Source organism: Primulina tabacum, chromosome 4 (assembly GCF_025594145.1).
Source record: "Primulina tabacum isolate GXHZ01 chromosome 4, ASM2559414v2, whole genome shotgun sequence".
Lineage (NCBI taxonomy): Eukaryota > Viridiplantae > Streptophyta > Magnoliopsida > Lamiales > Gesneriaceae > Primulina > Primulina tabacum.
In genome coordinates this window covers 8,150,899-8,168,058 of record NC_134553.1, presented here as the reverse complement: position 1 = coordinate 8,168,058, position 17,160 = coordinate 8,150,899, and the positions used below count along the sequence as shown (strand labels likewise).

Here is a 17,160-nt window from a genome sequence, read left to right as displayed (position 1 = left end):
GTGTTTTTCAACATCAACATAAAATAAAAAATTGTAAAGTCGTGCTACTTAAAGTTTGTGATACTTTCAAAGTATCAATATTAAATCTAAATATTATACTACTTCAAGATGACGATATAAAGAATAATAATTAAAATTATTATAAACTTAAATCTCTAAAGAACACTCGTGTTGATGTCTAATGTCTGTTAACATTGTTACAACTCTTCGATTGGTTTGCAATCCATTTACAAATTCAAGTTTTCTGATAATTATACATTATTTAATTTTCTCACATTATTTAATTTAAATATTAAAACAAAATATTCATTGGTATGTTTGTCTTCGATTCTTCGGCCATCCACATACAAATTCAAAATTTTCTTGTATTTTATTTATTTTTCTCATATTATTTAATTTAAATATTTTTTAAAAAATGATCAATTGATCTGACTACAAGAAAATTCCAAATATTTTGAAAATTAAACAAATAATTCGAAAATTAAAAAATGACTACCTATTTTATGAGTCTTAGTATCCGTGCAATCAGCCCAATACATCAAATTGTATTTTCCGCTTGGAATGTATTTTCCGTGACAAAGTTTTTTTTATAAATTATCTGCTTAATTTATTGTAAATACTTTTTAATTTTTTTTGTTTTCAATTTTTATAGGGTTCAATTATTCATGGCAGTGTTAAGAATCCTGAAATGATTGAGAGGGTGAAACCAATATCCAAAGAATAACATTTATTTGCAATAAAAAAAAAAGTGTAATAGTTGCTGCTAATAACATGAAGAGTAGATCTCTCATGAGATTGTCTCACGAATCTTTATCTGTGAGACCGGTCAACCCTATCGATATTCACAATAAAAATTAATACTCTTAGCATAAAAAGTAATACTTTTTCATGGATGACCCAAATAAGATATTCGTCTCACAAAAACGATCTGTGAGACCGTCTCACACAAGTTTTTGTCTAACATGAAATACAAAACAACATTCAACAAGTACAAAATTATTTTTTTAGTTGGAAAAACTCAAGTTTGCCGAATCTTTGATGAAACATTTCCGTAATATATGTATGAATTTAAATTGTTTACTGATTTAAATAATTCAGAGATGATAGACGAAACATTCTTTTTCAGTAAGATTTTAATTTTATTTTCTACAATGTCACATGAAAAACAACAAAATTCTTCTCCAAAATATCTTTAGTGTTACATCAAAAAATTCCAAAATCTTTACCACCTATAATTATATCATATGTGAGTATAAATATAATGGCAAAAACTTGTGTGAGACGGTCTCATGAATCGTATTTTGTGAGACGAATATCTTATTTGAGTCATCCATGAAAAATATTACTTTTTAGGCAAAAACTTGTGTGAAACGGTCTCACGGGTCATATTTTGTGAGACGAATCTCTTATTTGGGTCATCCATGAAAAATATTACTTTTTATGCTGAGAGTATTACTTTTTTCGTGAATATTGGTAGGGTTGACCCGTCTCACTGATAAAGATTCGTGAGACCGTTTCATAAGAGAACTACTCTATTGTTTATGCTAAAGTATTACTTTTTATTATTAATATAGGTAGGGTTGACCCATCTCACATGTATAGATTCGTGAGATCGTCTCACAAATGACATACTCAAATATAATAAATAGTTCTAATATAATATCTTTTTTTTTTGTGAGGTTCAAAATTATTTAATATTTTTATGGTAACAAATTAATATGATTATTCAAGATTATTGATATATATAATATGAACAAATACGACGAATAATTCACAAGTTTAAGATATTTTTCTTGGCAAACAGATAGACAACAAATTTCATAAGAAATCCGGATGAGGCTATGCTGCATCTGATTTTTTATCCGGTAGAACATAGCCTCACTCTTCCTATCCACGCGTACCCCTTCACTAACTAAAAATTGGCTATCGAGGGAAAGCGATCAAAAAATCATAAAGTTTAATTAATTTTTGTCTTAATTTGTAAACATTTTTTTACTGTATATTATAAAGATCTGTTTATTTCAAATTTGTGGACTAAAACCTTGAATTCATGATAACATAATAAAAAAAATAGAACAATGTGTAAGTTAAGTGACTCTGAATGTAATTTTTATTTACAGAAATAATATATTTCTATGTTCTAATTGAAATTAATATTTCAAAACTAGTATACTAATTTTAAATTATTATTTGAATATGTTGGTTTGCATATACACACGCATAAAAAAAATGTGTTTTAAAAGAGAAGATTTAGAAGCTAAAATATAGAAAAACTTGGAATGTTTTATTGTTGAAAATTATAAAAGAAATATATAGATGCACAAAAGGTTAATGGTAAATTATACAATTTACAATATACAATGTGAGATTTTTTTATTAGATACTGATAATGCTCGGGTAGATTGGGAGAGCTTGGGTGGGCAATCTACCCGTGGGCAATCTACCCGAGCAGAGAAGAGTGTTTTCCCTGTAAAGATTGTGATATGATAGGATGAGTATGACCTGGCCTGATGGGATGATCTCAGGTGGTCTGGCCTGGTCTCCCGGGTGCTCTGTCTTGGTCTTCCCAGGTGCTCTGGCCTGGTCTGTCCGGGTGCTCTGTCCTGGACTGTCCAGGTGCTCTGGACTGGGCTGCCCGGATGCACTGTCCTGGACTGCCCGGGTGCTCTAGACTGGTCTCTCGGGTGCTTTGTCTTGGCCCGGTGCTCTATCATGGCCTGTCCGGGTGCTCTATCCACTCTTTGCATCAAATTGGAATTTGACTCGTGTAAGTTATCTTTCCGCCCGAGTCCAAGAATGACCCGAGCACTTCCCAGGGTATCACCACTCTCTCCTTAAATAGTCGGGCTAAAGTCATACTCGTTGTCCCGATGAGTCATGCTTGGTGTTCCACCGGAAAGATAATTAATTTTGACTATAAAAGCATCGGGGGCTTCATGTTTTCCAGAGATGGGATGAGGTGTCGGGCCCTCATGTCTCCCGGACTTAAATAGAATATCGGGGCCTCATGCCTCCCGGGTTTAAGTATAAGATGACGGGGCCTCATGTCTCCCGGGCTTACAAGAAGGTGTTGGGGCCTCGTGTCTCCCGGACTTAAGATAAGGTTCCGGAGTTTCATGCCTCCCGGACTTAAATAGAAGATGTCGAGGCCTCATGTCTCTCAGGCTTATTATCGATAAAATATGCTTCGATGGAATAATATTTTCCTTTCATTGTCTTTGTGTTTTATAAACTGAGAATACTTGCAATATACCCAGCCTTTAAAAATAAGTTGATTCTTCTTGTTCATAAACCTGCTTTTGAATGCCGAATTTGGAGCCTCTGAATTTTATCTATAATCAGAGTGCGGAGCCCTGAGCCGGGGGCATGTCCTGGGACTTGGGAATGGTCGAGGTGTGATGCTCCGAGCCAGGATGTAGTGCCCTGGGCTTATAATGGCCGAGGTGTGGTGCCCCGAGCTAGGGTGTAGTTCCTTGGGCTTATAATGGTCGAGGTGCGGAGCCCCGAGCCAGGGTACGGATCCCTGGACTTAGAGAATAGGCGGGGCCTCATGTCTCCCAGACTTAATATATGGTGTCGGATTTACAAGAATCTACCGGGGCCTCATGTCTCCCGGACTTAATATATGGTGTCGGGGCCTCATATTTCCCGGACTTTAAATATGGTCCGGGACTTCATATCTCCCGGACTTAAAATATGGTGTCGAGGCCTCATAGCTCCCGGACTTTAAATATGATGTCGGGACCTCGTGCCTCCCAGACTTTAAATATGGTGTCGAGGTCTCATATCTCCGGGACTTTTGACTTTTCTGCTTCTCCTGTTGTATTAGTTTTATTAAAAACCAAATCACTAACCTGAAAATACTGAATCCGAATTTATTTTTGGTAGAGTGAAACTTCTCTTGTTGAGCTAAATTAGGTGACTAATATAGTTGTATGCTACTGAGTGCATATCAAATGCTCTTCCACGCCAATCCGGGATAGCTGCTGAGCTTTGAGCCCATATGAAATCCACATATATGATCAGAGTGCCGAGCTGGTCGGACTTATTTTTTAATGAAAACCATATCTACGTCTATAGATCTGATTTCCCACAGACGGTGCCAATGATGATGCCCGGGTAGATTGGGTGAGCTGGGGTGGGCAATCTACCCGAGCAGAGAAGAGTGCTTTCCCTGTAAAGATTGTGATATGATAGGATGAGTATGACCTGGCCTGATTGGATGATCCCGGGTGGTCTGGCCTAGTCTCCCGGGTGCTCTGTCTTGGTCTTCCCGGGTGCTTTGTCCTGGGCTGCCCTGGTGCTTTGACCTGGTCTGCCTGTGTGCTCTGTCCTGGACTGCCCGGGTGCTCTCTCCTGATCTGCCCGGGTGATCTGTCCTGGACTGCCCGGGTGCTCTCTCCTGGCCTACCCGGGTGCTCTGGACTGGGCTGCTCGGGTGCTCTGGCTTGGTCTCTCGAGTGCTCTGTCTTGGTCTTCCTGGGTGCTCTGGCCTGGTCTGCCCGGATGCTCTGTCCTGGACTATCCGGGTGCTCTATCCTGGCATGCCCAGGTGCTCTGTCCTGGACTGCCCGGGTCAAACAATCTGCACACACTCAACAAGATAATGTCAGTGGGGCGCCAGAAGGGTTTCCGGCGTAGCCACTCTGATGCTCAAGTAAGTACAAGGTTCACCAAGTAGAGAGAGAATTTATTGAATGCAGTAGATTGCAATGTCTGTTTAAATGAGCAAACCTGGGTATTTATAAGGGAGAATATGACCTCGATTATAGTGCATGGACACTGTTCCTGATTAGACAGCTGCCCATGCCCTGTCCTCTGACAGCTGCGCATGCTTTGTCATCTGACAACTGCCCATGCCCTGTATTCTGACAACTGCCCATTTCCTGTCATCTGTTAGTAGGCATGATGACCCATACTGTTCGGGTGACCTGAACCCTAGCGAAAGTACCCTGGTTGGGCTGGAGTACCCTGTCTAAATTTTACCCACGCTCTACTCTTTGCATCAAATTGGAATTTGACTCGTGTAAGTTCTCTTTCCCCCCGAGTCCAAGAATGACCCGAGCCCTTTCCAGGATATCAGATACCATGCATAGTTTTACTAAAAATAAACTATACAATATACAGCAAAAAAGTTGGAGTTGTGTCAATTGTAGGTGGTTTGGGTCTATCTCTAAATGTGCTCAGCCCATGAGAATAGGTGGTGGAGACGAGGCAAGTTGGAGTTGTGTCAATTGTAGCTAAGGGATCGGAGATGAGTAATATTGTGAAGATGATATAAGAGGTTTCTTTAGGAGTTGGGGTGTGGAAGGTGAATGAAGTAGTCCAAGTTGGTTGTACGAATTGTAGCTAAGGAAGATGACAAAGATAAAGAAGATGTAAGGTCCAATATATGATAACTTAATCCAACTGTATGTAAATCTAGGGAAAATGAAAAATGACTAATTAAATGGTTTTAATTGCATAAATTTAATATGATGTGCATCGCTACATGTTTAAATAGGGTTTTCTGTTAGAATACATAAAACTGTGTTTTAATATTATTCGAGACGAGATCGAGGAACGAAGACCGGCGAGCATATAAGAGAAAATATTTTTATTAAATGATTATTTTTAATTGTTTAATGTGTAGTCTAATAAATGTTAATGTTTATTTTAAATGTCCATGGAATTTTATGATGAAACGTTAACGCTAACAGACATGTTGTATTCTTGGGTTAAAAGAAAAATGATTTATAATGCATGAATTTTTATAAGTGATGGAAATATGATAATTTGAAGGAGGTGAATTGATTGTGACTAATACAATGATACGATGATATGTATGGTCAAAACTCAGTTGACGGGTGAGAATGTCGTTGATGTCTCCGTCGCCCGGTACTGTTGTAATACGTAGATGGATCCATCGACCTACAGCTAATATGAAAGTCACAATTGAGGATCTGAATTCAATAAAAAGTGAAACGTATACGTATATATGTTCAAAGAAAATATGATATGATGTGCTCAAAGGAAAACGTTAAAGAATATGTCATGAAAAGCTATTTTATTAAAAGTATTTTCACTGTTGCTTGTGAATGTATATGTATTACTTGTTATCATGATTAAGGTTTGTTGAGTCAATAGACTCAATAAGTGTGATCGATGCATGTGAGCATGAGATTGATGTAAATGGAGGTCTTGATGGTGGATCTTGCTGGAATGAAGGTACATACAACCCGAGGACCATCGCTAGTTTTCTGCAAATAAAACTATTTTATGATTTATGATTACTTAAAAAATTTTATGCTTATGATGCTTCGAGAGGTTTTTGAGAGGATGTTAGGTTAATTTATTTTTGAAATAATATTAGTTTAGGTGGTTGACGTTTCATGGCTTTAAGCTTTGAATTACTTTTTTCAGAATTTTTAAATAATAGTTGGTTGATTTATTTTAAATAGTATAAAAGTATTTTGAAAATATATATATGTATGTACATAGTAATTTCGGCCGAATACTTGGAAAAAAAATTTTCTAGTGCATTTAAAAAAAAAATGAGACGAGTTAGGAGGTGTGGCGGGAAAAGAGGTGGGGAATCAATAGGTGCTAAGGAGATAAGGATAAGCTTGGGAATTAGGGAATCGAGGATTTGCCAAGGAGCTGAGGAAGTGCTAAGGAGTTAGGGAAGAGCCGATGAGGTGAGAAGCGGAGGAGTAGCATGGGTGAGGAGCTCATCCATGGAGGCCTCGCCCTTAACCTGAGCCTCGCCTCAGGAGCGAGCTCACCCTTGCGCTTGCCCTAGTAATGTGACCCCTTTGTAGAGAAGCGTGCCTTTGTAGAGAAGCGTGTGAGTTACACGCACATAGTCCTTACTAAATATTCGTGGTCTCTTACATTTCTTCCTATAAATACGAGGCTTACTCATTTCATTTGAAATTTATTATTTTCATTTTGAGAGATGCCATAACTCGTCTCTTTACTTATTCACGGTTCTCACTTAAAAGTTGGAAGGACTATGCCAAAACACCTTCACGGGCCCTTCTAACAATCTTTGTGTAGTTTAAGGTTCCCTTTCGACTCAAAGCTTTGGGCTCGAGTTGGATTCGAATCTCGGATAAAAACTCTCCAATTATGGAAAGTATGAGTGACGTTTAAATAAAGTAAACCAACTTTCTTAATAACCTTCAATTTTTTTATATTTAATTTAAAATATTTATTAAAATAAAAGTTTTATTTTAAAAAAAAAATTCCCCGAAAAATAGTTTAATTTGAAAACAAATCAATATAAATCGATTTATTTGATTTCAAATTTTAAATTAAATCATTCTACCGATAATTTTGTTTCAACCGAAATTTGATTCAATCTTATTGGTCATAATAATATTATTATGACAGTTTGACCCTACGTGTTATAAGCATTTATTGTTACTACTAATTTTGGAACATAAAAGAAGACACGTGACATCTTGTACGATTTTAATTATGACATCAGTACGAGTGATTTATAGAAGTTAAAATTTTGAAACGTTGGTTTTCACCTGTAAACAGTCCATCTCAGGATTCAGCAAACTCTCTCGACACATCTACGATCTATCATCTTCTATTGACTCAAAACTTTGTTGAATATATCTTGAAGCGCACACTCTTAAAGTTTTATCAGAATTTTTTTCAGAGATCACATTATTCTTATTCATACTCACATTATCCTCGTATTCATTTTATCATTTGAGTGAGTTATTGTAACTGACAGAAAGAGTCAATATATTCAGAAATATGTATAATGTTTTAAAGAAGTTGATATTACAAGTTTCAATTGGCATTGTTGAAATCATTCTGAAATGGGTGTTAACAGAAATGGTATATATCAAAGTCTTTAACTTAAGAAAATAGAATAAAGGAAGACACAAAAGAATATTAACATTTAAACTTCTAGAAACAACTCTTACACATTTTATTCTCTACTTCACTGATTTTCATTTGTTCATAAAGTATCAATGGACTCATTCCGCATTGATTATATGAGTTGTTTTTTGAACTTTGAAGGACAAAGAAAAAACTTATGTTTCTAACATCAGTTGAGGTCATCAACACAATTTTTTGTAAAAAAAAATTATAAGATATTTATTCATTTTCTCTAAATGTCTCCACTGATCCTAAGTTGACAATTAAAAAAAATTATAAGATATTTATTCATTTTCTCCAAATATCTCCACTGATCCTAAGTTGACAATTCGACTTAAGTGATTTACATATCTATTATGTGTCAGTTTCAAGTTGAATATACTAAAAAGTATTCGTTTAACTTGATAGGCTTAGGAGTAGTCATTCACTCATTCTATCTGTTGACCGGAAGAGCAAACTAAACTTATTTGTTATGTTGTTACTTGGTTTATATAATATTTGAGTTTTACAATATGATTATGAGTATATCTTTTGTGAGATGGTATCGCGAATCTTTATCTGTGAGACGAGTCAACCCTACCGATATTCACAATAAAAAAAATACTCTTAGCATAAAAAGTAATATTTTTTCATAGACGACTCAAATAAGAGATCCGTCTCACAAAATACGACCCGTGAGAGTGTCACACACAAGTTTTTGCCTATGATTATTATGAACTATAATCTATAATTTATATGCATTATTTTATTTAATCATACAGTTATTATGATGTGATTGGCTCTTATAATTTAAGTCTACAAATTTCCATTATTTCTGAAATTTAGTATATTGTTATGTATTGTTTGAAACATAATCCGATATGCTATTTAACACACTATGAAATTTCTACTCATCGGTTTAATAATTTGATCAGATCATTCTCTCTAACAAAGAGCCCGTGGAAGCCATAAGGAACCCGGCCCGGTAGCCTCACGGCCGCAACGATGTCAAGTTCCGGTGACTTTGCATCCATGACTAAAAACCTTGATTCCCCGTTATTCTCGTTGTGTAGATAAGTCACCAAGTATCCATCATCTTCGTCGGCATTCGGATTATCAGGCTCCCGAGCCACAAAGAAGGGTTCTCCACCGAAGCAACCTGGTCCGAACAACCGACTTGCCACCGTACAGTCACGGCGGTCACCGTCGGACGCTGAAACATCAAGTTTCACAACCCCGGATATTTTAGGCATTGGATCCCCTATTGCCCCATACACATACCTACAAAATTTATTTTCATTTTGAGTCAAATTTATTCAACCTAATTATATCACCCTGATTTCTAAGTACAATAATCAAGCTTTGACACTAATTTATCACAAAATTCTTTATCTAGATAAAAAGATTGTATCTTTATCGTTGCTACAATTCAGTAAATATTTTTGTATAAAAATGCTTTGATTTTATGGATTTTTTTTATTAATTTTGGTTTTGGTCCACTAAATTTTCAAAGTTTGTTTTTGATACACTAACTTTTAATTCCGACTATTTTGGTCCAATTACTAATGTGTCATTTAAAAATGATGATGTGACACTAAAAAATATTGATGAGACACCGATAAATATTGCCGTTACATTGAAAAATACTAACGTGAGATCATAAATTGTTAATCTGTCGTCAGATATTAGAGTAAAATAACCAAAAGTAAAATTTAATGTAAGAAACCAAATTTTTAAAATTAAATGGACTGAAACACAAAGTATAGACAAGTTATTGAAAAAAAAATATTTTTTTCTAATATTGAGGTTTTGAATAAGACGATCTTATTTTTAAATTTTTTTTTTGAAAAATTAAATAAGAATGAAAGGAGTGAAGTTTTTTTTATCATATGTCATGTTAAGCTATTTTTCCAGAAACCTCTTCTACAATATCGCAAGTGCGGTAGAGTTTAACAACCAAGTTCGGATGTATTTTTGTGGTTCCTCTATGTCTAGAACACTAGAATATCGAACAATACCGACTTATTAAGAAAATAAAAATTTGTGTGAGACGATCTCACGAATCGTATTTTGTGAGACATAACTTTTATTTGGGTTATCCATGAAAAAGTATTACATTTTATTATTAGAGTATTACTTTTTATTATGAATATCGATAGGATTGACCATCTCACATATAAAAATTCGTGAGACCGTCTTACAAAAAACCTACCCAAATTTCGGATATAATATTCTATGTTTAAGTTTTAACCGTCAGCTAAATGTTCAAACAAAAATATTGCATTTTCTTATAAAAACAGATATAATTAGTAAAATCTAAATAATCTTAAATTCAAGGTTAAAGCATACGTACTTGTTCTTCTTGCCCACAAAAGCAGGATTAATCACACAGAAATCCAGATTCCTCGTAGCCACAGGGAATCTCGACACGAACCCCGTCGTGAGGTCAATTCTCACCATCTCGACCGACGCGTGTATCAGATCCATCCTTTCTAATGTATGCTCCACCGACAAAATATTCGGCGCCAGCAGTACGATCGTGTTCCCCTCAACTTCATCCCATGCGTTAATGGCATGAATCGTGTTAAACCCTGGGACCTCAAACCACTGCATCTGCGATTCATCGGTGGCGTATCTGGGGATAATGCCAAGTCGCGGAACTTTTCCTGGATTTGCACCTACGGGAGAACCGCCGGATATCATCTCAATTGGGTTCATCCCGATTTGTATTTCGTTGAATATAGCATATTTTTTTGTGATGGCGAAGTCGTGGAGGAGAGATGGGCTGGTCATGGAGAAAATGGGAACGTCGGGTTGTTTTTCTCCACTGCAGTTGATTCTGAAGAAGCTTAGAAATGGAGGCACGGGGCCGTACCGGAAAGCGAAGGTTTCGCCTGTTTGGGGGTCGATTTTGGGGTGGGCTGTCATGCTCATGAAGAGCTTACGGTCAAAATCATGGCGGCCGAGCGTGTGAATTTCTCCACCGGAGTCTATTTTCACTGAGTAGGGGAGATCGGACTCACCTAAGGCGTAGAGATTTCCACTAATTAAAGCCAAGCTTGTGTTTGCTAAGCCGGTGCCTTCGGTGGGGTTGAACTGACCCGCGAGTATACGGGCAACGGCGAGCGCGCCACGCGCCGCTGAGGCGGAAAGGCCATTGAAGCCGGAGAAGACGTTAGGGATGACGGAGAATCCCTTCTCGCGTTCTACTTTGTATTTGTACGTCTTGACGTAACGGCTGCATAGTGTTGCTTTGCCTCCGGAGATTCTGATAGAGTGGAGCATCCCATCACCGTCGAAGAGGTGGTAGGGTCCGCGAGGGAGGAACTGAGGATTTGGGCCGTTGCGGATATACGCACCGTCGAGAGACAGTGGGAGAGAGCCTTCTACAACTTCGCATGGTGTCGGAGGAAGCTCGTGCACCGGAGCAAAGTTGTCGGACAGTACGAATTTTGGATCGACGGCGGAGCGGAGAGGAGGGTCGATGAAGGTGTTGATGAAATTGTCTGCTGCATTGAAGATAGTGGCCGGGAGTGATGGCGGATCTGCTGGTCTTTTTGGAGACGGCGGCGGGGGGGCGGTGTAGGTGGTGGATAATTGTGGGGTTGGTTTCTTGAGTAGCTGAGACTGTGGCCTTTCGGTGGCGGTCTGCGGCTTTTCTTCAATCCTGACGTATGAAATGCGAGGATAATTGTGTGTCGTACCGATGGAGATGGATGTTTTGGGCTTTGTAGATAATTTAGGGTGGAAAGTTGGAGAACTTAGAAAATCCATAGTGTTCTATGGATCCACTGAGAAACGAAGATGAAATAACTTAAATATTAATACCCAGATATTTTTTGCATTAACCAACATTTATATTCATATTATACAAACTTATCAGATATCTTTTTACAATTTAATCTTATGAGGGGTTTTCAACTCAACTCCCTTGTAAAAAAATATTATTTATTGTTACAGATATAGACGTGATTAACTCATTTCACGGATATAAATATGTGAAATCATCTAACAAAATATACATATTTGAAAAGATATAACTCTTCAACATTTGGGTTTTTGTAAAATACGTAGGGATGACAATTTCCCTCACCGATTTGGGGTCTTGCGGGAAAAACCTGAAATGGAGACAGACTCCGATTTTTTTGAATTTGGGATGAATATGAAATTATTATCATCATCATCGAATCTATCTGGAAAATAATATAATAATAAAATAATAATATTATTATTAATAATGATAATAATAATAATAATAACAATAGATAATTATAAGTTTTGGTTCGGAAATTCAATCGTAACCTATTAATATTTTTGAAAGGCATAAAAGGATTTGATTTCTGTGATTTTGAGTCCAGTGATAAAAATAAAGATGGCAAACCCACCCGCCTCCACAACCACTACTCATCCCTAAAATTGTGAAAAATCAGTTCAGTTACTTTATAAAAAGCTTTAACAAAAGTACTCATTTTGAATTGACCTGATAAAGGGCTGTTTTGCATGGAAATATTTTTACTATTATTAGATAATTATAATTACATAAATCCATCCAATATCGTTGAGATATCCCTTATTCTTTCTATCTACAAACATAATAATTTATAAAATGAAAAATCTGTGCCTGCCTCTCGTTCTATGTCCACTCCTTTATTTCGTTAAAATAAAAATTAATAATTATAAAAAATATCCCCACAGAAGTCATTTTCAATATATTCTCATCCAGTCGAAAAGATTTATTTATATATATATATTTATATTTTGTATCTTGGCTCCATTCCCTCTAGCAATAAGATCATATATGAGAAGTTTCCATACTAATATATTGATGGCAAAAATATAAAAGTAGGTCTCTTGTAACACGATTTCACGAATTTTTATCTGTGAGACAGGTCAATCATACCAATATTCACAATAAAAAAAAAATATTCTTAGACTAAAAAGTAATATTTTTTCATGGATGACTCAAATAAGACATTCATCTCACAAAAAACGAATCGTGAGACCATATCAGACAAATTTTTACAAAAATATAAATATAAAGTTGAAAGCAACAATCATAACAAATTTTTTTTATCGCCAGGTAGAGTTAGATTTAGTTATCTTATTTTAAATAAAGCTTGTATTATTTATATTCTTATTAATAATAATAGTTACATTCTAATTTCACAAGCTTTCTTACCAGTAAATCACTCTAAAATAATTTTCATTCGTGATCAAAAATCTTGTAGGCCCATGATTTAAAATGGAAATCTCCCACTTGATTTGAAAGTTTCGTGGCCTAACTTTTGCTAATTTAAACCTTCCCAAATTCACAAGTGATATTATTATCATTATTTTTCTAAATATAATCATTGGTCCAAATTGAACCGACTCAAAACATTCATTATATTTCATCCTTTCAAAGTCCAACTGAAAAAGAAAACCACAAGGGACCACTTTGCAATTATATGTATGCCCGTGACTTGTCCAACTCAATTAAATAGCAAAAACTTGTGTGAGACGGTTTCATGGAAAAAATATTACTTTTTATGCTAATAGTATTACTTTTTATTGTGAATATCATTAGGGTTAACTCATCTCACAGATAAAGATTCGTGAGACCATTCAACAAGAGACCTACTCCAATTAAATTCGGTGAGTGAGCTACACACTTTATGTGGTTAAATTCTCTTAAATGTCAACTTTTCCCAAACAAACAATAGTACTCTACACTTATTAGTGGCCAAAGGGCATAGGAAAATTCGAAAAATAAATAAATTTGATCATATATAATCAGTACGCAACACCTTTGATTACATGGAAATTTTATAGCAATTTCAATACTTTTCACTTGCAAATTGTTGTAGTTTCCCCCAAGTGGGTCCGTGATGTGATACAGATTTATTCAGGGTAATTACTCTCTCCCAAGATTTTCAGGCTCCAAAAATCAATGGTTAATTTTCTTGAGATTTGACACTTGCTGTCCATCGAGCGCATTCACTTTGTAAATTTTCAACACTTATTGCTCTTTTAGAGTAATGGCATTCACCACCATTTGCTACATTTGTTTATACAAAAAGGGGAAAAAACGTTGAGCTCATCTTTTAGCGGGTAGAGATGCAGGTTCGCTGCCAATACGAATCCGGTTGGTCAATGGCCTAGCAATGAGACCATCGACAATCCAACCGGCGACCTCACTGTCATTCTTGACATGGTTGAATTCATTTTGTACATATTCCAATGATATTTGAAGCCGTCCCCCAAGCCTGCAGTCGTGAATCGTTGTGTTCGGTTTGATTCCAGCGTTTCGCTCCAGCCAATACAGATAGCTGACCTGAAACATTGATCTTAGCATGTCTTGTGCGGATGAGCTTTCTTTGAGAACCACCTGTTTAAGTTCAGAAAACAAATATCTTAGGCGCTGCTATTTCAGTAATGTTGTACTTCACCTTTGTTAAAATTTAAAAACTACTATCGAGTCATTTCTTTGTCAACTCAAACTTCTGAAAGAAATGGTTTCTAAAATGACATCAAGGTAGTCAATAGTCGAAATACCCTGGACTGCAATTCCAATTATATTTAACTGAATTGGTCTAGCCTCTCTGTTGCCCCCATATCCAACCATCATCAACGGATGCACCTTGAATATTAATTCAGGACAAATATTTCCCAGCTTGCGGCTTACATGCAATATGGCATGTTGATGTATAAAACTAATTGAGCCACTTTTAGCGATCTTTCTAACAATGTGACAGTTGCATTAATCAGAGATGAACATGTGAATTAACAAAGATTAAACAAAACTCGTTAAGAAAAAGATAAATAGCGTTGAGAACAGGGAGGCTTACACGGTATCTTCCTTCGAGTTCTGTCAGAATATAACCCTCATCCTTGTACAAATTGATTAGGGCGATAGCATCTTCTTTACTTTTTACGACATCAGAGAGTTTGGAACCAAGCTGCAATCTCCGATCAATATGGAAAGCAGCATCGTTTGCATCTGTAGACAATACTTCATCTTGCTCCTGGATAAGACAGGACATAACAAATTGATCGTCAGAGCGCATGCCAAAATCTTGCCAAGCAACCATTTTTAAGTGTTCACATTTAGGAAACCTGCCAATTCGACAAACTACAGATATTATACAGCTGTAGTAGAGAATCTATACAAATTTTCATAAAACTTATTTACATACCCGAATTTTCCGCATCTGAAAATTCAATGGTTTTAACTTTTAACTACACATCAAACACTCCTAAACACTTTAGGATAATAGTGGTACATGGTCAGTCTTTTTCTATCACCTTTGAATAAAAAGATGAGATGGATTATAAGGATAACTAAACCATGGAGCTTTACGTTTATAAAGAAACATTACTTCTGCAGATCTATTCACATTTTATGCAAAAAACAGGAGCATTAATTTGAGAAAGAACTTACTTCAGATGCAGGCTTCATGTTCAAGAGCGGAAAAGCCGGGAAAGAGTGGCTCCTCATCATTGACCTCTTTAACAGAAGGGACGAGACCACTTAGCAGATACTGGCTGAAGACTAAGCCTATTGAAATCATGGGGACATGTCAATTTTACTTTTCAAAAGGATAGTAAAGCATGTCATGAGAAGGTAAAAATAATTAATGCAATTTATCATGATGTCGCACAGGGAAAAAGGGAGGAAATGTAAAAGTGACAAGGTAAACTTGCACGGTATGGATTTAAAGTCCTGAGCTGTATGGATTGATATGATTTCAGATTGCAGAACATGTGGATCCAAGTTATGACACCGAAGGAAGCAAGGGAGAGAGAGAAGTCGAAGATTGAACACAGTTAGCTAATGCTATGCCAAGCAGAATTCCTATAGATTTGCTCACCATTCCTTGAGCTTCACCTTTAGCAATCACCTGTCAAAAAAGAATCCTCGAGATGTAAATTTCAAAGAGAAATTTCTGCCAGAAACAGGGTAAATGCAGCAATCATATATTTGAATTTAATTACCGTATATATGAGAATTGTTTTATCATGAAAACAAGTAAAAATTCAGATGAACAAAAAGATTGACATTTTGACAGGATAACGAAAGATGTTACCTCTGCAAGTTCCTACTGAGCAGCAAATCCAGCATAGAAACAACTCCTCGTGGATGCCTGTGATATGTAAAAGTTGTCTGATAAGAAAACTATTGCAAAAGAGATCTAAAATTATCCATGAAAGACACCGTACGCACATATAGTCCAACAAGAAAAACAATTCCAAATTAATTTACATTAGAAGAAATAAAATGATCTGTTTGCCTGCAATTCTAAGATAATAACATAACACATAATAATATAACATGAGATTCAAGAAAACTTTTCCCCACTCATTAACTAAGATGGTTCCAATGCTACTATATTTTCTCTCAGTTGTGTTCATCAAATATAGAAACTTATGATAATGGAAAATGTCAGTTCTTGTTTTGATAAGTTTATACTTCCCTCGTATAATAAGGGATTTAGCCATTTAGCTTCTCAATCATTTTATTGATGTAACGGAAACGTAAAAGATTTACACAACCCACATTAATACGAGCATTCGCGGAAAAATGGCTTAAGTGAATTGAATATGGTATTGTTTCAAAAATAATGATTTCACACCATGACAAGGTTTCAGAGAACATTGTTTTACAAAGGTAAGACCTTGAATCATTAGGATAGAGTCTTGGCTGATTATAATGTACTTGATACCTCACTGACTATGGATGTGATCATTGTGCACTCTCAAAATTTGAAACTCACTTGGATTAATGCAGCGGCGGACCTACCAGCTCCCGCAGCCGCACCAATTGGAACAAAAAGATGAGGAAATGCGGGGGTCAAGATTTCCAATCCAAAGGCAGCATTTTCTAAAAGATCGGCAAATAACCTCCAACCCTTCGGATTGACATCAAAATGCCTCCCGTATTTTGACAAGAAAATTTTACTAACATACCCAATTCCATCCTTCAGGACCCAATTCACAGCTGCCGCAGTTGGAATCGCCCCTTTACCTAATCCAACTGCAAAAAGCAAGGCCTAAACATAACAGTGACCAATCAGAAAATTCTAAAGGACACTCGACATACTTCAGCAAATTACACCAAAGGCGGAAAAATCTACTACCTGAGTAGCAAGCACACCGCTAACTTGAGCTGCAATACCCTGAACTCCTCTCCAGAGAGAATATCAAGATAGTCACTTGTAACACTCTCCGGAAACCCCTCTGGAAGCATCAAAGTCGCAACCAGGTCCCTACATTTCATCCAAATATCCGCGGGTGTCATCGATGATTTCGATTTTCGCCACC

At 36.3% G+C, this 17,160-nt stretch overlaps 1 protein-coding gene, 1 long non-coding RNA gene and 1 pseudogene across 2 annotated transcripts in view; 1 reads left to right on the top strand and 2 right to left on the bottom strand.

Moving 5' to 3' along the window:
- LOC142542970 (uncharacterized) overlaps positions 1-17,160 on the top strand; it is a 39,135-nt gene that overhangs the window by 5,724 nt on the left and 16,251 nt on the right. The window lies entirely within an intron of this gene.
- Positions 8,676-11,670, bottom strand: LOC142542964 (putative carotenoid cleavage dioxygenase 4, chloroplastic). Its single transcript, XM_075649903.1, has 2 exons — positions 10,214-11,670; positions 8,676-9,141 (listed from the first exon to the last, which is right to left on the bottom strand). Exons 1-2 carry the CDS (start codon positions 11,632-11,634, stop codon positions 8,772-8,774), a joined length of 1,791 nt encoding a protein of 596 aa, XP_075506018.1. The 5' UTR covers positions 11,635-11,670; the 3' UTR covers positions 8,676-8,771.
- Positions 13,681-17,155, bottom strand: LOC142541278 (protein root UVB sensitive 1, chloroplastic-like; annotated as a pseudogene).